We start from the raw sequence: 22,922 nt of genomic DNA, 5'->3' as shown, positions 1-22,922 counted from the left end.
TAAACCGAAATCAAATCAATACTAATGCTAACAAAAGACATGCAATTCAATTGTACCATGAATGAAAATAGTGTTGGATATCTATTTTTAGTTTTTTCATGCTTTAGATAAAATGATAACTTATTTTTCTTTTAGTGTTTAGTTAAGTAAATAATAGTAGTACTTATTAGTCGTACTTATTTTAGCAACTTAGTAATTTTAAATTATGTTTGTTTTCATTATAGCTTATTAATAATATATTTTATGCACTTTTATTTTATTTATTGTTGAATATTTTAGTACAATGCTATGACTCATCTCCTATTTATGTTATTTTATTGAAAAACACTTATATAGTTCTGTCTTACTAGGATTAAAGAAATATTTAGAACATAAATTTTATGTTTTGTGCAATGAAGACTTTATGAAAAAAATCCGAAAAAACCCGAAAATCTGAGAAAAATAGAGATTAAAAAATCCGACTTTTATTGGTTTGGTTTGGTCTTTAGATTTAATAACCCGACACAATTTTTTTTTTTTTTTGGTAATTGAAAAATGCGAACCAACTCGACCTATTTACACGCCTACAAATAATTATAAAACTCAATAATCAAGTTTTGTATATTCAATATCAAATATTACCGAAGAACGGTAAAAATGGGAGTAAATTAATATCAAAACGTATGAAAATATTGCCACATCAAGTATAGATGCAAATGCCCATTATTTTTCAGGAGCGCACTTATCCTAGCAAACCTTAGTCCATTTAGCGATTCCCCGTTCTTAGGCCTTTCATTGTAGCAACGCAAGCCCAAAATCCATAAACCAAACAGCCCCAAAATCAATTGCCGGCCAGGCACCGTTTTCTCCATTCTCTTTTCGGTCTTGCGCCATTAACACCACCCTTTAACTCCCCCTTTTTCACTCCTTATTTAACCTCTTCTCCTTAGAACGAAGATGAAAATTCAGATACTGCAGAACCTTGCCGGAATAATTTCCTTGCAGCCAGAAGATGGGAGAGGTGTTATATGGATACAATCGATCGTTACTAAACCCTAAGAATTAACGTCGTGTATCTATGAATGTAGTATCTCAGAACGCCTTAGCAATTTCCACTTGCGATTTGACAATTTGTTCAATCCAGCGCCTCTATCCTTAGACATATGATTTTGCAGGTAATAATTGGACTCTTCTTCTTCTTCAGCAATTGGTTATTTGCGTCCTATTTTCTTGCTTTGTTTACAATTATATACCTATTGCTTAGACCTGCTAATTACTGGCCTTTATTTACAGAAAACGCTTTCTAGTTGGTACTTCTTTTTTTAGAATTCCCCTTTTGGATTTACTAAGCTCAAACGCAAATAAATAGATATTCATATTCAAGTGTTCGAATGTGTTATTCATTTCAGTCTAATTAAAAACTGAAGTTACAAAATCATACATGAACATTTGACCATAAGGCGACGGACTTTGATGATCTCCATGCTTAATTGTATATGAAATGGTCCAAATTACGAACCAAAAAACAGATTCTCTTGATATATAGTAGCTATTCTTTTTCAGTATACCAAATACGATCGGAATATATGAGAATAAATGCATGAGCAGAATATAAGCATCCGTACACATTCTACCTGAAATCCATCTTCACATGGGAAATTAAAAAAAGGTATGGTCACCTATTTCCTGTAACATTCATTTACAAGGTAATACAGCCTGTTAATATTATTCATCCAGTTACCATTGTTTGTTATCTTAAAAGCTGGTATTCAATATTTACTAAATATATCTAAAATAATAAGAGATGGGGAATTCTCTATATATTGGAGTTACAAATTACATAGAACAATAATAATGCTCAATACATAAGAAAGGTTTATTGCATGTAGTAACATTGTGCATAGAATCTCGCTGTCCTTCCAAAGGCAATGATGGTTCTCGTGCATGAGAAGTGGGTTGCAGCCATGCATGAAGAATCAGAATCCATGCCCTTTTCTGTACCACTCAATTTATTCTTTCAAAATACTAATAGAAAAAAAGGACCCTCCATGAAAAAGACTCTGAGTGTTTGACTGTCTTTTAAACATATTTTAGCTCTTTGGACTTCCCTTAATGTGGAACCCATGCCTACCATTAGTCTTTCTAGCAAAAACAAGGTGGACACCGGGATCATGGTGAGTGCAAGAAGCATTGTGGAGAATGGAGTTGTTGACACCCTGCACGTTGCTGTTCATGAATGCAGTCATAGGAAGGGACTTATTTGGCGTTTTATTCTCTCTTTTCCTTCCACTTTCGCTCCCTGATTTTTCTCCATCATCCTCACTGCTACTCCACGCCTTTGGGCTTCCTTGCTTTTGATGGCTCTGAGGGCTGTATGTCTTCCTTGAAGGGCTTAACTCCATAATAGCTCCCTTGTTTTCACCAGCTAGTGTTAGAACACTCGTTCCAAAGTCATCTCCTGTATCATAATTCGACACCTTCTGCTGCTGAACCCCTTTATCTTTTTTAACCACATTTTTTCCATTTCTAGTAGTCTGCGGGACATGATTACCATTCATGCTAGCCCTCGTGGTTTCTTGGACCACAACACTTTTCTGATCAACATGTGGAGGAATCTTGGACTCAAGTTCAAGTTGAGGAGGGGGAAGCTTTAGTGGGGATGGAGGGTGAGAAATTGCAGGCTTAGTTTGAGGAGAGTAGGTTTGGGTTTTCACTAAATTAGGCTGGATTACTTTTTGAGATGGTGTTGGAGCTTTTGATGGTGATGATTGATTGATGAGAGTTTGGGAATCTGCCATTTTTGTGTTTGGAGATGGTAGTGGTGAAGAATACGGACTACTAAACTGACCAAGCGGAGTGCTTTCTGTTGTCACATTAGAAGCTAATGTCTTGAATGGGGATTGTGGCACTGATGTGGTGGCTTTAATGACAGGAGATTTAGGTACGTCGATGGGGGCACGTTGTGGCTGTGCTGCCACCGGAGAACGTGGTGAAGGAGCCTTTGGTGGCGAAACAACAGGTGGAGGAGGAGCAACAGGTGATCTTGGAGGTGGAGTAGCTGGAGTGGAACGGGGGGAAGCTGCAGCCACTGGCTGAGGCTGCAGTGCTGAAATTGGGCTACGTGGGGCCGACATTACTGGTTGTGGTTGTGGCTGAGGTGGTGCCGGCGGTAGTGGTGCAGGGGCGGCAGCAGGAGGAGCAGAAGCAGTAGCTGGTGTCTGTGGTCTAGGTTCTTGAGGTTGAGTTGGCTGAGCAGTAGCAACAGTTGCTGTAGCAGCAGTAGTAGTTGCTGATGCCGGAGGCCTAAATGGGGTGGTAGTTGTAGTCCGGAACAATGGTTGTGGGGCGGGTGCTGGAGCTGGAGCTGGAGCTGAAGGTTGTGCAGCCGCAGCAGGACGAACCATAGAAGCGAAACGGAACAATGGACGAGGTGGTTGTTGGCTTGCCATTGATGGATAGTATAGTCAAAAGTCTTAAAAGATTATTAGTACTAGTGAAAAGCTGAAATCTCCAAAAATGCTTCCACAATGAAATAACTCAAATGCATTACTCTTATTTATAGTCCAAGAAAAGAAAAGGCAAAGTGAAAGGCTTCAAATAGACATTTCAAGAACAGAAACACATGAAAGAGGAGGAAAGGGCAAGAAAGGCATCAGATTCACAGCAAACATAAATTTTCATTTCACAAAAGTAATAAGGCAAGCATCAGATTCAAACCATCACCAAGCAATTCATATATAAATAAAATCAAAATAATCAAGGGGACCACGTTATTGTAAAAGTTAAGTGAGTGAAAATCACTAAACTTCTTTGAGAGTCATGAAAGGGTGAATACGAACTCTTCCTTTTCATGATAGAAACTCCATCGTCCATACATCAATTGGAAGTGATTGTTAGTGTGTTTAGAGCTGTTTTCCAATTATAAAGCCATCGCTAGCTTACTGAAAATTCCTTGTATAGTTTCGAAGGCATATATACCCTCCAAATACAAATATAAATACAATTTGCAATGACTATTGTGTGTAAAAATGATTACGACCATGAGTTACGGTCGCACAATTACATTCTTGGGAATATTTTAGGAGATGAATATTTTTGAGCATTTACAGCAATTTCTTTTGACTTTTCCTCTAAGCCAAGCCCTATTTGTGATTCGTTCCTTTCATTGCCGTCCATATATAGAGGAAGTGATTCTTAAATAATACTCCTCACTTTCATTTTACATAAAATATATAATTGGATATGAAGTTTAAGAAACAAAACAAATGTTTTCAGCACCTACGAAAAGTACACTTAGAACTTGTGGGTTTAAACATATTATGGCGTTTCTGTGATTAAAAGAGAATGTTATTGAGGATAAAATGAAAAGATTAAAACAAAAAAGTTTGTAAATATAAACTTGTGTCATTCATTTTTTAATAAACTATTGAAACAGAGGGAAATATACACTAAGACTACAAGCACATTGTGAACGTGATGGTTGTCACTTAAGATACGTGCTATGTAACATAGGAGCTGATCGATATTGCCTATCTGAAATTCACCTTTTCCAGGTCCTACATTTATGCCATTTCTGGTTTAAAATTACAAAAAAACTTAAGGCCAAGTATTTTTTTAATCATCTGTTCCGATGCCCGCTATAAGAAATTTTCAACACAAACAATACTGAATTTGCGGCTGGTAGTCTTTCAAGTACTATGTAAGGCAATAAAGAGAATAATAAAAGTTGTCTCCTTAAAGAGTCTAAAATTGACAACAAGATTCTCTTAATGTTCTAAAAAAGTAAAAGTTGAACAACATGATCAACTTGGACGTCATGGCTCATTCACAAGTGAGTTGACATGTTTTCATGAACTATTGCATTCTGTCAATTTTCTTTGCCTCTTATTTTTTTTGGAAACAAATTTGATCCCTCGAAGAAAGAAAAAACTTAAATATCACTTTGAATTGACATGAGATTTAGAATCTCCTCACCAATATTCATCTCAACAAAATACATCTCTCAAAGTTAAAACAGTACACGAAGGTCCCTCGGTTAACTTTTCATTGAGATAGTAATTAACTTGTCCAAGACAAAAGAAAAAAGGAAAAGGACTAGCTTTGTTAATTTCTCCAAGAGGTAGGCATCTGCGTTAACGCAGGGTCCGAGGAAGGGCCACACCTGGAAGGGCTACACCCAAAGGTTTTGGGTGTGATGTTGACAGCCTAATTCAATGCAAGTATTAGTGGCTGCTTTTTACGGCTCGAACTCGTGACCGGTCTTTACTATTGCTCCAAGGCTCCACTTCAAGGCTCTAATTTCTCCAAATTTTGGAATGATACATTTTGTTATCGTGGTTGATATTTTTAGATCAAGTCCAGCGATCAAAATAAGCATGGGAGCAAAGACACTGCCTCTACCAACAGCTTCTGCATTCCCAAAAGCAGCAGTGCAGAATCCAATTACTGAGCCATCAAGTCTCCACCCAAATTCCAGTAAGGTTTAGAAAAGAGTTATCTTACCTACCTAAGTGAATTTAGTTGTTCAATTTTTCACGCTAAGACGATACTCTAATTATTTGGCGTTTAGTAGTCACGTCATTTGAATAAGCTGATTGTTCATCACTTTAAGCTTGTAATTAGTTTTTCCCAGAAATACACACACACACACATATAAATCATTTGCGCCATCACTAGATCAGTTGATGCAGGGTACTCCTAGATATTCTCAGCAATAGCTTTATCTAACAGCTAAGCATATTTTGCTCAATTTGCTAGACTTGCATGTCTCGTAAAACTTGTACTAGTTGTCTTTCATTTTCTTCTTGTTTTTTATTTTATCTCCTGTGTTCTCTGCCTGTAAATTTACTTCCATCATATCAAGAGCTGCTTGTAGTCTTATTAGTTCTTACTTTTCCACCTCTTTGTTTGAAGTGTTTGTTAAATACCTTCAAGAATGTTATGTCTGTTGCGGAAGTCAAATGTATATAGTGTGAATGAGTCACAACTATTATACCAAAAATTATGATAACCACTAAATAATAAACAAGACAATAAGACAGCAATAAAAGAACACCAGAATTTACGAGGTTCGGCCAATTTTGCCTACTTCCTCGGACACAATCAATATTTTATTCCACTCCAAAATTATAAGTGAAATAATACTAAAGAGAGAAGATACAAATGACTTAAGAAGATAAAAAGGCAAATGAGAGGTGTATTTAAATCCTAAACATTAGGCCTCCTTTTATAGGGTGAAATTCTCATTCAAAATTGTCATCCACCGATGTGGGACTTTTGACAATTTCAACAAATCTCCACCTTGGCAAAATTCCACATCTTCAATTTTCTCTCAATAACAAATTTTGGTTGTGTCTTCATCTTCAATCTTTAGTGTTCAACAATGTTGATCAAATCCAAACAATGTTGAAACTTGACCGCAGTCACAACTTTTGTCTGCATATCAGCAGGGTTCTCCGTAGTATGAATTTTCTTCACCGTGACTCCACCTTCTTCTATGATTTCTCGTACGAAATGATACCGAACATCAATGTGCTTCGTCCTTGCATGATAAACTTGGTTCTTCGCTAATTGAATAACACTTTGACTATCACAAAAAATTGTAATATTTTTTTGTTCAATACCAAGCTCCTTTAGCAACCCCTGAAGCCAAATTGCCTCCTTCACAGCCTCTGTAATAGCCATGTACTCTGCCTCTGTTGTAGACGAAGTAACTGTTGACTGCAAAGTAGACTTCCAACTAACTGGTGCCTTTGCAAAAGTAAGCACATAACCAGTAGTTGACCTTCGTTTGTCCAGATCACCCGCAAAATCTGAGTCACAATATCCAACTACAGACCGATTGCCTTCCTGCTCAAAAACTAACCCAACATCTACAATACTATGAATATACCGTAGAATCCATTTCACAGCTTGCCAATGCTCCTTTCCTGAATTATGCATATATCTGCTAATAACTCCAACGGCTTGTGAAATGTCAGGTCTCGTACAAACCATTGCATACATCAAGCTACCAACAGCATTTGCGTATGGTACCCTTGACATATACTCCTGTTCAGTTTCATCCTTTGGCGACATAGTAGTACTTAGCTTAAAATGGGGAGCAAGTGGCGTACTAATTGGCTTAGTCTTCTTATCTATGCCAAAACGCTGTAGTACTATCTTCAAATATTCTTTCTGAGATAAATAGAGTTTCTTTGAACGTCTATCTCTTATTATCTCCATGCCAAGAATTTTCTTTGCCTCACCCATATCCTTCATCTCAAACTCCTCCTTCAGTTGAATCTTCAACTTATCAATTTCTTCCGAATTCTTGGAAGTTATCAACATATCATCAACATATAGGAGAAGATATACAAAGGAACCATCATTAAGTTTGCGCAAATACACACAATGATCGTATTTGCTTCTCTTGTACCCTTGCCGCAACATAAACTTGTCAAATCGCTTGTACCATTGTCTAGAAGATTGTTTCAATCCGTACAACGATTTTTCAAGTTTGCATACCATATTTTCTTTTCCAGCAACTTTGAATCCTTCTGGCTGATTCATGTAGATTTCCTCCTCCAAGTTTCCATGTAAAAACGCAGTTTTTACATCCATCTGAACTAGTTCCAAATCCAACTGTGCTACCAAAGCCAACATAATTCTAATGGAGGAATGTTTTACAACTGGAGAAAATACTTCATTGTAATCAATTCCCTACTTCTGAGCATATCCTTTGGCCACCAATCTTGCTTTATAGCGAACATCTTCTTGGTTAGGAAATCCTTCTTTCTTTGCAAATACCCATTTGCACCCAATTGTTTTCTTTCCCTTCGGGAGATTGGCCAATTTCCATGTATGATTCTGATGAAGGGACTGCATTTCTTCATTCATGATAATCCTCCACTTATCTTCTTCTGAACTTTGGATTGCGTCTTTATAAGTGGTAGGAACACCATCAGCTACAATTGAGGTTGCGCAAGCAACCGTCTCTATGAGACGAACAGGTTTCGTTATTGTCCTTTTTGGCCTGCTGGTTGCTATTGATTCAAGTTGTTGTCGAGGTTCCTGAGTTGGAATCTCCCTCTCTACTGGCTCTTCTTCCAGAGGGTAATCTTCATGAGTTTCCTCCTCTGCTTCTTGTGTAGGAAAAATAAATTTTCCCTCAAACTCCACCTGCTTTGATGCACCACCAGTTTGTTTGACATCTTCAACTGTCACCTTATCTGTTATGGCAGATTCATCAAAGGTAACATCTCTGCTGAATATAATATTCCTTGTCTCTGGACACCATAAGCGGTATCCTTTGACTCCAGAAGTAATCCCTATAAATATAGCCTTCTTTGCTCTCGGATCCAATTTTGACTCTTTCACATGATAGTATGCAATTGAGCCAAATACGTGCAAAGAGTCATAATCTACAGCAGGTTTTCCATACCATTTTTCAAATGGTGTCTTGCCATCAATAGCAGCAGATGGTAGACGATTAATGAGGTGGCATGCATATGTAATTGCCTCAGCCCAAAATTCTTTGCCCAAGCCAGCATTGGACAACATACACCGTACCTTCTCCAGTAAAGTCTGGTTCATACGTTCTGCCACTCCATTCTGTTGTGGTGTATGTCTGACAGTGAAGTGTCGGACGATGCCATCATTTTCACAGACCTTATTGAAATGATCATTTTTGTATTCACCTCCATTGTCTGTGCGAATACACTTGATCCTCCTGCCTGTTTGATTCTCCATCATCGTCTTCCATTTGAGAAAAATTCCCAACACTTCATCTTTTCTCTTCATTGTATACACCCACACTCTTCGGGAAAAATCATCAACAAAGGTTACAAAATAGTGCTTCCCACCCAATGAAGGTATTTTGGAAGAACCCCAAACATCAGAGTGTACATAATCCAAAATGCCTTTAGTATTATGGATCGCTGTACCAAATTTAACCCTTGTCTGTTTTCCTTTGACACAATGCTTTCAAAACTCCAAGTTGCAAGTCTTTACACCTTTTAACAATCCTTGATTAGATAGAGCTTTCAAGGATTTCCCTCCAGCATGTCCCAAGCGCATGTGCCATAGCCTGGTTGCTTCTGCCTCTTTGTCATCACTGGATGTCACTGTCGTTGTCCCAATAACTGTACTACCACGATAGCGGTACATGTTATTGTTCTTTCGATTGGCCTTCATTACCACTAGTGCACCGGAGCATATTCTCATCACTCCATTTTCTGCAATGATTTTGAACCTTTTTGATTGGAGCCACAGAGATGAGATTCTTCTTCAAACTCGGTACATATCGAACATCTGTTAATGTTCTGATCATTCCATCATGGCTCCTTAATCTTATTGAACCAATGCCATATGAGGTAAGAGGGCTGTTATCCGCTGTGTGGATGACTCCATATTCTCCTTCTTGAAAATTCACGAACCAGTCCTTGTTAGGACACATATGATAGCTACAAGCCGAGTCCATCAACCATATGTCTGATGATGTTGATAACTCTGTTGTAACTAATGAGAAGTCTGAATCATCACAATCAGCTATATTTGAATCCATATTGGCCTTTCCATTGTTATGTCTGGCCTTATTCTTCAACTTCGGACAGTCTTTCTTCCAGTGCCCCTTTTCTCGACAAAAGGTACATTCATCTTTGCTGGGTCTAGATCTCGACTTGGATCTTCCCTTCTTAGTCCTCATTTGATTTTGAGGACGACCCCTCACAATTAGTGCTTCTCCTTCTCCGCCCTTCTATTTTTCTCCCTTTCTTTGTTCATAGCTGTACAAAGCCGAACAAACTTCTCTGAGAGAAATTTCGTCATTTCCATGGAGTAGAGTAGTTTCAAGGTGCTCGTACTCATTAGGAAGTGACCCCAACAACATCAAGGCCAAGTCACCATCATCAAAAGTTGCATCCATATTTTGCAAATCTGTGACCAACTTATTGAAACTGGTGATATGTTCATTCATTGTGGTACCAGGAACATAGGTGAAGCGAAACAGTCTCTTCTTCATGTACAATTTATTTTGATTGTTTTTCTTCAAAAATTTATCCTCCAGTGCTTTCCATAATTTACTTGCAGAAGTTTTCTTTGTGTATGGATATTTCTACTCTCTAGCAAGGTAGGATCGAATGGTACCGCAAGCAACACGATTGATAATTTTCCAATCTTCTTCTCCAATAACATCTGGCTTCTTTTCTTCAATGGCAAGATCTAGCCCTTGTTGAAAAAGAACATCTAGAACCTCGCCTTGCCACATCCCAAAATGTCCTGACCCGTCAAAAATTTCTACCGCAAATTTCGCATTTGACACAATTCTTGTCATAAGCGAAGATGCCAACGATGACGTATTATTGACACTTGATGTAGATTCTTCTTGTTTATTGTCTTCCATTTTGACACAAATATTATTTAGTAGCTGACGACACAAATCAAGATTATTTTCTTTCTGGTGTGGAAGATCAGACTAAGGTGCAACCACATAGCATACTCAGACAGAACCTTGACTCAGTTACCAAGATAGATCTTTTCTGATGTGGAAGATCAGACTATGCTGCAGCCACAGAGCATACTTAGACAGTACCTTGGCTCTGATACCAATTGTTGCGGAAGCCAAATGTATATAGTGTGAATGAGTCACAACTATTATACCAAAAATTATGACAACCACTAAATAATAAACAAGACAATAAGACAGCAATAAAAGAACACCAAAATTTACGAGGTTCGGCCAATTTTGCCTACTTCCTCGGACACAATCAATATTTTATTCCACTCCAAAATTACAAGTGAAATAATACTAAAGAGAGAAGATACAAATGCCTTAAAAAGATAAAAAGGCAAATGAGAGGTGTATTTAAATCCTAAACATTAAGCCTCCTTTTATAGGGTGAAATTCTCATTCAAAATTGTCATCCATCGATGTGGGACTTTTGACAATTTCAACAATGTCAACTTTAATTTTTCTACGCGTATTTTAGCCTCACTTCCTTAAGTGAAAAATTGATCGCCTAGTTGCTTCTCCAGCTTTATTTAATGGTTTTTTTAATGTCCATGCGAGTAGTCCACAAATAGGTAGTAATATTTTAATATTTGATTATCCACCAGGAGGGGAGGGGGTTGGGGGGCTTCATATTCTACAAATGTTACTCATAGTAGACAGTTGAGAAATAAATGAGAAAAGAGAAGCTTCCTTCCAATTAAAAGTAGTTAGACCTAATAACAAATATCGTTGACTTTGAATATAAATGAGATCATTATAAAAGAAACAATATTTCTTGAATAAAGATTCGAGAAAACTCTACCCTCCACCCTCCTGGTGTGCAATTTCGACAAAGTCCGTCATTTCTAATTTTAAGTTTCTTTTATACCTATATAAGTAAAGACTATAACTATTAGTCCTAATATTTTTCTCAACATTGCTAGATCATTTTAGATGTCAAAGCCTTTACGTCTTCTTCTACAATGGTTGTCCTTCTTCGTAATATTCTCTCAATTCTTTTATGCTTCTCAAGCTGATTTAGGAACAGCAACCCAGTATAGCCCACCGTACACACGTAAGTTATTATCTTCCTACAAAAAAGATATGTCAAGGGTAAGAGTTACGTGTCGCGTAATCTAAAGGTCATGTGTTCAAGACATAAAAACAATTCCTTGTAGAAACGCAGAATAAGGATATCTACGTACAATACCCAATTTCTCGAATACCGCACATAGCAAGAACTTAATGTACTAGGTTGCTATTTTCTTTTTATAGCTTATATTTGATTCTGAATATATCTCCACCTTTTTTCCAAGCAGCCAGTGCATGTTTTGGGAGTGATTCAACTCAGTTTCCTTCAAGCAACTTCTTTGCAGCAGCTGGTGAAGGGATTTGGGACGATGGAGCTGCTTGTGGAAGACAGTATTTGGTCAGTTGCATTAGCTCAATTTCGCCCAGAGCTTGTAAATCAGGAGAGACTATTCAGATCAAGATCGTTGACCGGGCACAAACGGTAGCTTCTAAGCCTACAAGACAAGGAACTACCATAGTCCTTTCTAATGCTGCTTTGGCTGCAATTGCTGATTCAAATGCTCCTTCTCTTAATATCGATTTTCGACAGTAAGCAATCTCTCCATTTATCAGTTTATTATTCTACGAGTAACTTTTTTCGAGAATTCCTTTTTTTTTTTTTTCAAAAAGAATTTTTATTTTTGAAAAATTGATGCCTATAGAAACGTGTTTCACATTAATAGCGGTCACTATACGAGGCAAGCCATGACCGTGACTTAAGGTTCAATCCCTTTTACACTTCGGCCATCACTATGGTTTCGACCTTCTAGGTACCTGGTATAAAAGATAAGTTCGGTGCACTAAGCTCCCGTTATGCGCGAGATCCGGGGAAGGATCGGACCACAAAGGTTTACTGTACGCAACCTTACCCTGTATTTTCGCAAGGTGCTGTTTCCACGGTTTGAACCTGTGACCTTCTAGGTACCTAGTATATTTTACAATAATTAAAATGGTTAGTTAGTAAGTAAATTTGTGATTTAAATTTCAAAGACATTTCTTTTTATCTAGGTGCAGCCATGCTGCTCTTCATTTTAGAATAACATCAAAGAGAAAAGAAAGAAAAATTCCTCCCTTACTCCTGCATCAACCGTCATATTTAAGGATTAGATTATTTAACGTTTTCTAAAATAGGATGTTCAAAAAGTGAGGCGTCTTCGTTGTTTCATCTTTCTCCTCGTTTTTTATTTTTTTTGTCCAACCTTTTCTTTAAGGAATACCTAGTACGTACAAGGAGATTTTCTTTAAGCCAAATGGCCTCGTGACCACTTAAACTTGTATCAGTTTGCAAACTCGATACATGAACTTATACTTTTTCTATTTGAACACTCTAACTTAACGGAATGGGTATTAATAAATAAATCCAGCAGAGCATGTATATCAATTGCGCTGACATGTACAACATGTCATATGTTTGACTATTTATTACTTGACATATGTTATTTGTGAGTCCCATTTTCAATACTAAATCAGCAAAAACAAAAGTTACAAATGCTAAAAAGAAGAAAAGAAAAACACCTCACACTTACCCCGTAACCCGTACCCAACAATCCCCCTTCTTCTCGGTGCACCCACCTCCCTTCCTTTCCATACTCTTCTTCTTTCTTCTCTGGTCTCTTTTTCTACATTGTTCTTTCTCCCTCTTATTTCTAAATCAAATTCACAACGCCATTATGGTCATGATTAGACCATAACAAAAAATTAATTAATTTTTGGAATTTCACAAAAAAATCAATAGAAATCCATGATTTTGAAATAATGGTGGTCGCCCAATATTATTGCAAATATCTACCTTTTATTCTTTTCTTATTTATATTTTATTCTAATTCTAATATTTTTTTAATATAAAAAAATACTATCCACGTGCACTATTTTTTTAATTGGCAGCGTGATTTGCACGCAATTTAGCCATGTCAGCTGCACTACTTCCACATAGGCATGATCAATGGTTAACGGTGTTTATTAGAATCCATTTTGTAAAGTTGGAGTGTTCAAATGAGAAAAGTGTAAATTCATACATCGATTTTACAAACCGATACAAGTTTAAGTGGCCACAAAGCCATTTGCTTTTGTTAAGCTAGCTGAGATAATTTTGGAAATTACAGCAGAAAGTTTTGTAAACTTCATAATGACGTAGAGTTTACTCGCATGAAATAACGTAATTAGTATATTTATCAAAAATAAGTTATTACAATTATCGCACAGGTATCAATATTATAAAGACTAAAGAGAGAGAAAAGCTTCGTTATCCATTTGGTACGCCTTATGTATAAAAAATCTGAAAACAGGTATTTTCTCTTCTTTTTTTTTCGATTTTCTTTTTTTTGTTGGGGGGGGGGGGGGGGGCACGAGGAAGCCCCAAAATATGGGGAAGTACAGATGATTGATTGATCAGAATCAAACGTACCACCTATAGCATACAAAGTGTAGCAATTCTACCACCACTCAATTTTTTAAAGTAAATACTACTAGTAATTCTCCTAATGTTGATCCATTCAATGTGATATCAGAAAGTAGACTAGTCATTTTGACCAGTCCTTTTCGAAAATGCTATACTTTGTTCAACATTTCAAAACTTTACGTTATGATTTGTGCTTTTGACCCTTTTCATGACATTGATGGATTGGAACTCTCTGGTACTGCAGGGTCTAGAATTGTTGTGCAGGATACGGGAGAGTCATTCTCCACATTCAGAGAAGCTGACATTTTTTTCCGGGTTTGGTTTTCGGTGAATTGAATGTACAAATTGACTCTTTCTCAATCTTGAATTTGATTTTGAAACTGCTGATTTATTATGTATCTAGTTAGTATGAATAATATTACAGCTTTCATGAAGCTTCTCAATGAAAAGAAACAGTTATAAGCAGGATTTGAAGAAGGTTAAAGCTCAAATTTTTGGCAAAAAAAATGCAAGGCTACAATCATAAGAAGGAACATGTATTTTCTCTCAAAGAGAGGGGAAAAGAGTGATAGAACAAGTGTTGATCAATAGTGAATACTATTGAACAAAAGAAAAAATCACATGTATAAGATCTAAAGAAAGAAATTAAAATACTGGAACTAGAAGCTATAATAATTTAATGATGAATAAATAAAAATGTTAATTATACTTTTTTCACGCACATTCATTTGGTTTTTACATTAATGGTACATTTTTTTATTTTTCTATTAATTTTTTCTAGGGAAGGGACTAATATTATTTGAAATCTCCAAAGAGAATATAGAAATAGAGTGATGATGAGAAGTTATGTAATGAACAATGATATTTACTCAAGTGATAAATTATTAAAAATTTGCATGGTAATTTTTAGACAATATTAATGAGCAATGTAATAACATAAAATATAGTTAATTTTTGATTAAATTTATTTATTTTTTGAATTTTATTTGAAAGATAAACTTTTAAATTGAGTGTAGTTAGTTTATTATTTAATTATAAATATTTATTTTAATATTTTTAGTATAAAGAGAAACTATGACAGGAGTGAAAATTTGGAAAGAGAAAAATATTAATATAATATTTTTTAAAAGAATATTTATATAGATGAGAGTGTATAAATTATTAGAAATAATATGCGTGTTACAAATTGACTATAAAAATTAAATTCCAAAGCTTGCTTCTATTTTCTTAGCTTGAAAGCATGTTAAAGAATCAAACTTTAATTTATTTTTCATGTGTAAGAGTAGTAGAAATACTATAAGAAAATAAATGGCCTACAAAAATATAATTTAAATATTGCACCATTAATTTGAATGTGATATTATAAATAAGATATGAATACCAATGTACTACAATTAATTCCTTCTTATATTTGTAGAGAACCTAAGTAGTGGATGTACAACTGGCAGTCAACTGTAGTTTAGAGTAATTAGAGTTAGTTAGTTTGTTGAGTAGTATAAATAGAAGTTAGTTAGTTAGGTAACACTGTACAAATTTCATTTATTCTCTATTGGAATATCATGGAAGCTTATCTTCTTCTCTTCTTCCTCGTTTCATATCTGCATGCAGAGTTCTTCTGATGCCATAGCTGAACTCTTTAACATGGTATCAGAGTTCTGAGTTAGATCTGTCAGCTCAGCAAACATCAGAAGAGAGAAAGCTATTTGCTCGAGTCAATTTTTAGCTAAGAGCAAAAGTTTCAAATTAGGGTTTTTTTGTATCTGGTTGAAACTCGATGCATATCTCTGAATTTGAGAGATTTGGAGTACAATTCAGTGTTCAACAATGCCGACTGATGAAGGAGTACCCTCTGCTCAAACCTCGAGTACACCAGTTGCTCAGTCGCACAACACACAAAATCTCGAACTGGTTCATCACAATCATCTGCTATACATTCATCCTCTAGACACTCAAGGTTCTGTTCTCATCTAAATTCAACTTCAAGGTTCTAAAAATTACTCAATTTGGAATAGATCTATGAAAATTGTATTTCATGAAAAAAATAAATTAGGCTTTGTTTTAGGAACCTGTAGAAATGAAATGTATGATGTTAGTTTGCATGAGTTATGGGACATATACAATGCGATTGTATTAGCTTGGATAATGAATATAGTCTCTTCACGTCTAATTAGCATTGTGATATATGCCTTAAATGCTTATAAAGCATGTGAAGATCTAAGAGAAAGGTTTGACAAAGTAAATGCATCTAGAGCCTGCTATTTGCATAAGAAAATTGCCACCTTGATCAGGGAGTGTCATAAGCATCTGTATATTTCTCTAGACTACGAGAACTGTGGGATAAGTATGAAATATTGGCTCCTTCACCCTCTTTGTCTAAACAATATGCTGAGCATTATCACTTACAAAAATTGAAATTGTACCAGTTTTTGTCTGGCATAAATAAATCCTATGAGAATGTTAAAAATCAAGTTCTTATGATTTGACCACTGCCAAATATAAACCAGGCTTATATTATGATTATTAATGTTGAAAGCCAAAGAAAAACACGAGGAGGAAGTACTATTAGTATTGGAAAACGGGGCTATAACTCATGAAACGACCGGTCGGGTCATTACATCAAGGCGGCTACAGACCTAGAAACAATATGTGAATGGGAAGGTTCCCCTTTATTGTGAATACTGCAAGCTTAAGGGTCACACAAAGGATAATTGCTATAAGCTACATGGTTATCCAGCAGACTTCAAATATAAAAAGGAAGGGGGAGGACCTAACAACTATGCCAACAATGTGATCAATGCTAGCAGTCAATCACCTAAAATGCAGAATTTTTCCTAGTCCAGCTCTTAGTCTGTTGGGAACTCCTCATCTTCACAGTCAGTGGCGAAGCTAAAAATATTTTCAAGGGTATTCAAATTTGGAAGAAGTGAAAAAAACTTCCCGACAAATGGTGTTCAATATGTGTTATATACTTCTAAAATATAATATTTTACATATATATACAATGCAATTTTTCGATGAAGGGTGGTCAGTTGACCGACCACCCTTGTGACCATGTGGCTTCGCCACTGTTCACAGTCACCATCACGAGCTCAATTTTTCACTCAAGAACAATACATTCAAATTTTGCAAATGTTGAACAAAGGAAAGGAATTTGAATTTGTAGCTAATACAGCTAAAGTAGGACCTGTAGATATTACCACAACTCTTATGACTAATCTATTTGATAATAACTGGATAGTTGACACATGAGCTACTAATCACATGGTGCATAACTTGGGGTTGTTAAGTAAATTCAAGGAGTTGACTGGTCTAGAAATAAACAAAGTACACCTACTTACTAGAGAACAAGTAACTATTAAGAAAACTGGTGACTCTCAAATAATTCAAGATAGAACACTTCATAATGTTCTGTATATTCCAGACTTTACAAATTGATATCAGTCTCTAAGATCACTAAGGAGTTAAAATATTTAGCAACATTCTTTCCTGATTTTTGCTTGTTTTAGGAACTCTTAAGTGGGAAGGTGATAGGGATTGGTAAAGAGGATCAGGGCCTCTACATACTAAAAACAAGAACTCAAGATGGATTCAGTTCTGGTTCTGGCAGTAAACATAGTAGTCTGTCTACTTCTTGTGTAAATAACTCATGTGTAAATATTATTTCTAATTCCAGTCTTAAGAATAAGACTGAGGGATAACATATATCTTGTGGTAGCATATCCCTGTGTCATAGGAGGCTTGGACATCCTCCTTTGAAAGTTCTGAGAAGCATTAGTATTTTGAGAAACATACATATGAAAGATCATGATTGTACTATATGCCCAATTTCCAAGCAAACAAGATTACCCTTTTATCGCATTTGATCTTATTCATGCTGATGTTTAGGGTTCCTATAGAGTTCCAACACATGATGGTAGGAGATACTTCATGACACTGGTAGAAGATTACTGTCACGCCCCAATATCGAGGAGCGCGACCGGCGCTCAACTGAGAGAACCCGGCCGAGCAAGCCTGTTAGATTTTCTTCTACCTAAACTCATCCATGAATAAAGAGGAGATGTACTCCATTAATCAACACTGAAAAGATTTCATTAATAACTTCCATTTCATTCCCATTAGAAACTTCATTCATAGTTTCCAAAACATTACGAGTTTATAGAATTAATGAAAAACATGATTTCCAATTATCAACATTTCTATTTCAATTCCCAACATCAACCATAACCCACAACCTGTCTACGGGGCCTCTAAGTACAATAGAAAAGTAATATGAAAATGCCGGCAACAAGGCCCCGGCTATACCTCAAAACACAGTACATGAGAAACAAATACATGACCCCGAAATGAAGTGGGGCTCACCAAATCAGCTGAAAAGAATGTACTGCTATCATTGATCAATGTCACCTGCTGTAGAACCACCTGCATCTATTTAAAGATGGAGCACCCCCGGCAAAAGGGACGTTAGTACTGTCGAATAACACTAGTATATATAGCTAAAAGTCCTCTTTCAAAATAGAATGCCCATATAAGAAAAGTTAACACATAGAAACAACAAGTCACCATCCACAATATCCAAATGTCCAAATAAAAACATGATAATTTTCAAAATACGAAAATAATATATATTTTTGGTTGGGAGATCATTAACACCGATATTCCACCATCTTTGTTAGCACGGAGTCCGATCACGCCCGATCGGCTAGGCCATCTCCCCACGAACAATGTGGTTTGACAGATGATGCGAAAGAAAGTTGTTACCAAGAGTAGTACCACCGTGTGCGCAATATGGAGTCCGATCTCCACCCGATCAGCTAGGCCATCTTCTTTCCACATATGCCGTGTGGGTTGACTTTTCCATTCCATAATTTTTACCAGTTCATCCCAATTAAGGGGAATAATATCACAATTTCATCCCAAATAAGGGGAATAACCACAATCCACCCCTACACCGGCACGTGTAGTTTCAGGTGTGGGCCTTATGACCCACCCTTCCTCGGTTTTACTAATGATACTCCCAAAAATATTTTATTTTTGATTTGCACACAGAGGTAAGATAATTACAATTGTACTCACCTCAACATCTTTCACATTGTATAAATTCTCATTAGTATTTCCAGTCATTCATAACGACGATATTTCCTTGGCTCATTTGGCCATTCACAAGATTCTTTATTCCTGACACGATGGCCGTATTTCATATTTCTTTCACCTCTTTCAATTTCAAAGATCATCATCAAATATCAACATATAGAAAGTTTCAGAAATCATATACTTCAAATCCATTTGAAATGGGAACTTCAAACACAAATGGTTTCTTCCCAAAGAATGAGGCATACCAACCAACAATAGAAAAACACATGAAAAATCATAAACAATCAATACACCATTTACTCTTACAATACTCTTCCCCAGAAATGACAATGTACAATTTCAACACATGAGTATATAGAACTCGAATCACACTGGATATATTTATAAATCAAAGCATTAGTTAAAGCAGCCACTAATGGGCATGAATTTAGTACAAAAGCTTTTAGACAATTCTATTTTCCAAATCACTTTTAACACAGTTGAGTCGAGGCTCATTTCATATTCTTTATCGCATTCTATCAAATCATTTGCACTACTAGCCACAGCCATAACTTAAATTCTTGGCACGTTGGCTACACTCTATATCCCCAATTCACTTATTTCATTTCCAACCACCTTTATAGGTTATCAACGATAAGACATTTTCAATCAAGACTTTAGGCACACATATGAGCAATTATGAGTCTTTAGAATATTGAGATTTTCTCATACAATTTGGCATACTATCTTTCATTGAAACACGACTCAAAGCCATAACCTTTTAATATGCAACACATATTTTAAAACTTACGGGAACATTATGGAATTCAATTCCAAGAGAGAAAGTTTAGCCAACATACCTCAAATTCTTCCCTTAATGATACTACAACGATGCACTACACTAATCAACTTCAATCTACAATAACAACATCCAATGAGACCAATATTAGTAACAAATCCCATAGGTTCATTGTATTCATAAATTTCATCGCCAAGATTACCATTCACCTTCTCTCTTATTTTCTCAAAAGTACTATTCATGCCATGAACTAGAGTTTCATAATCCAATCTTTCAACCATTAAAACTTGTAACAAATGCTTCAAATACTTCTAACTACTCATAATAAATGAGTTTGAAGCATTGGAATTACCTCTAGTAGATTAATCTTGAAAAATCATAACTTTGGTGATTTTTGTGTTCTTGAGGATTTGATGATAAAATCTTGTATTTGGATGTAAGAATGATTTTAGAACTCATGTATATTGAGTGATAATCAACCCAAAACATCATTAACAACTTACCTTGGTTGATTGGACTTGACTTGAGCTCAAAATCGCCCCTTCACTTCAAGAACCCTAACCCCCAAATACACAAAATACCCTCTTTACCCGACCTTGTATTTATAGGCCTAGATTTCTGAGTTTCGGATGTGGCCTTGGATGCTTCGAATCCCCACTTCACTCCTATTTGAAGGTCGGATGCGGACCTGGACGCTATGGCAGAACTTCACTGCTAGCCTCTCTTTCGGACGCGGCCCCGGATGCTTCGCATCCGCAGGCTCCTCATCCAGCCTTTGGTAATTTGGTCATAACATCTTGTAGGAATGTCTAATTGACAAACGGTTTGAAGCGTTAGAAACTAGACTCAAAGATCTTTAATATGATAGATCATAAATCACCTAACTCCTTAAATATATATAGATATGACCGTCCAAAATTTGGTCTTGTGCGTACTCATTTGGAACTTTAGTCTATCATGAAATTTCCAACTTGACTTGGACTTAGGGCTCTCCCTAGACCCCACATAACTTATAATATGACTCATACACTTATTATCATATCCAATTGATATCCATCACATTAATAAACCTCGTCTTCACACAAAATAATATAATTAGCGCACATCGACTTTCTTAATAGCGCTTAAGTACTTCGAAATTTTCCGGGGTATTACATTCTCCCCCACTTAAGAACATTCGTCCTCGAATGTTTCACAAGTCACTTCTAAGAATAGATTTATCCTCATACCTCCAACCATTATACATAGGAACTCATGACTACATCGATCTCATACTTCCTTTCCAAAATTTCAACTTACTTATGGCCCTTAAAATTTGGCTATCTTTACAAATTCGTAAAAATTTTGGCAGAGTTTCCCTTATAACTGGTCCTGTCCACCTGCCAGAGAACCCCAGAAACCAATCTTAATAACATATACATAATCCAACGACGTAACATCATACAAAACAATACCAACTGTGGCCTCATAAGTAATATATTTCAGGAAAGGAACACCCTTAATGTGAATTGTTCAAATGATACAAAATTCATAGAAAACAACTCTTAGAATATTTTTCATAGATCACAACTTTATAAATACATGGCTATTCAAACAAATAAGGATACGTTTTCTTCATTTCCTCCTCGGCCTCCTAAGTAGCCTCTTCTACGTGTTGGTTTCTCCATAACACTTTTACAGATATAATTTCTTTATTTCTCAACTTTCGGACTTGCCGATCAATAATAGAAACCGGAATCTCTTCGTAAGTCAATTTCTCAGTTACCTCAATAATCTCAATTGGAACAATGACTGTCGGGTCTCCAACTACTTTCTTTAATATGAACACATGAAACACCGGGTGTACTAATGACATCTCAGGTGGTAGCTCAAGCTTGTATGCCACCTCACCAATCCTCTGAATGATTTTGTACGGTCCGACATACCTCGGACTCAATTTTCCTTTTCTTACCAAATCGCATTACACCCTTCATTGGGGAAACTTTCAAGAATACCTAATCATCTTCTTGGAACTCCAAATCTCTACGACGAACATCCGAATAGGATATTTGATGACTCTAAGCAGTCTTCAACCGCTCCTTAATGATTTTAACTTTTTCCATAGCCTGATGCATGAGGTCTGGCCCTATCCACTCTGCTTCCCCAATTTCGAACCACCCAATGGGAGATCTACATCTCCTACCATATAAAGCCTCGAACGGTGCCATTTGAATGCTAGAATGATAGCTATTATTGTAGGCAAATTCTATGAGTGGCAAATGATCATCCCAAATACCTTTGAAGTCTAGAACACAAGCGCAACACATATCCTCAAGCGTTTGAATAGTCCGCTCTACCTGCCCGTCATTCTGCGGGTGAAAGACTGTACTAAGATTCACCTGAGTACCCAAACCTTGCTGAAATTTCTTCCAAATATTAGCAGTGAATTGTGCTCCCCAATCAGAAATGATGGAAACTGGGGTGCCATGCAACCTGACTATTTCTTTGATATACAACTGAGCATACTGCTCCGCTGTGTCGGTAGACTTAACCGGCAAAAAGTGTGCTGATTTCGTGAGTCGATCCACAATCACCCAAATTGAGTCAAACTTGTGCGGAGTGTGCGGTAATCCTACCACAAAGTCCATATTGATCATCTCCCACTTCCATATTTGAATTTCTATTTTCTGTGCCAACCCACCGGGCCATTGGTGTTCGGCCTTTACTTGCTGACAATTCGGACATCTTGCCACAAAGTTCGCCACATTCTTCTTCATATCATTCCACCAATAGACTTCCTTTAGATCATGATACATTTTCGAAGAACCTGGGTGTACGGAATACCTAGAAGTGTGAGCTTCAGTCATAATCCTTTCCCGGAGACCATTCACATTTGGAACACATAGTCGCCCTTGGTACCTTAGTGTACCATCATCCATGCCAAGAGAAAAACCATAGTTTTATGTTTTTGAATCCCCTCCTTCAGTTGCGCCAAAAATGGATCATTGTATTGCTTCTCTTTGACTTCCACAACAGGCGATGATTCAGCCCTAGTTTGTACAATTACCCCTTCATTAGAGTCCGCAACACGAACTCCCAAACTAGCCAATCAATGAACTTCCTTGGCCAATGACCTTTGACATGCCTCCAAGTGAGCC

At 36.5% G+C, this 22,922-nt stretch overlaps 1 protein-coding gene across 4 annotated transcripts; it reads left to right on the top strand.

The window, feature by feature from the left end:
* Positions 1-720: 720 nt before the first annotated feature.
* On the top strand, positions 721-16,083 carry LOC107820034 (EG45-like domain containing protein). Of its 4 annotated transcripts, none has more exons than XM_075245426.1 (4): positions 721-1,154; positions 5,330-5,454; positions 11,767-12,067; positions 13,721-13,815. In XM_075245426.1, the coding sequence occupies exons 2-4, from the start codon at positions 5,355-5,357 to the stop codon at positions 13,740-13,742; spliced, it is 423 nt and encodes a 140-aa protein (XP_075101527.1). In that variant the 5' UTR covers positions 721-1,154; positions 5,330-5,354; the 3' UTR covers positions 13,743-13,815. The 4 variants fall into 4 exon arrangements, 3 of the variants coding, with proteins under 3 accessions (XP_075101527.1, XP_075101526.1, XP_016501724.1); XR_012705804.1 differs by lacking the exons at positions 721-1,154; positions 5,330-5,454; positions 13,721-13,815 and adding exons at positions 11,267-11,522; positions 14,161-14,254; positions 15,525-16,083; XM_075245425.1 differs by lacking the exons at positions 721-1,154; positions 5,330-5,454 and adding an exon at positions 11,264-11,522 and having other exon boundaries at positions 13,721-13,804.
* Positions 16,084-22,922: the final 6,839 nt, after the last annotated feature.

The sequence above is a fragment of the Nicotiana tabacum genome, chromosome 23, assembly GCF_000715075.1.
Source record: "Nicotiana tabacum cultivar K326 chromosome 23, ASM71507v2, whole genome shotgun sequence".
Lineage (NCBI taxonomy): Eukaryota > Viridiplantae > Streptophyta > Magnoliopsida > Solanales > Solanaceae > Nicotiana > Nicotiana tabacum.
The sequence above is the reverse complement of the archived record's forward strand: the minus strand, read 5'-3'. Positions and strand labels throughout refer to the sequence as shown.

Coding starts and splice junctions, on each gene's coding strand:
- LOC107820034 (XM_075245425.1), top strand. CDS start 11,402: ATGTCAAAGCCTTTACGTCTTCTTCTACAATGGTTGTCCTTCTTCGTA. Junction 11,523..11,766: donor GTATAGCCCACCGTACACAC/GTAAGTTATTAT, acceptor TTTTCCAAGCAG/CCAGTGCATGTTTTGGGAGT. Junction 12,068..13,720: donor CTTAATATCGATTTTCGACA/GTAAGCAATCTC, acceptor ATTATCGCACAG/GTATCAATATTATAAAGACT.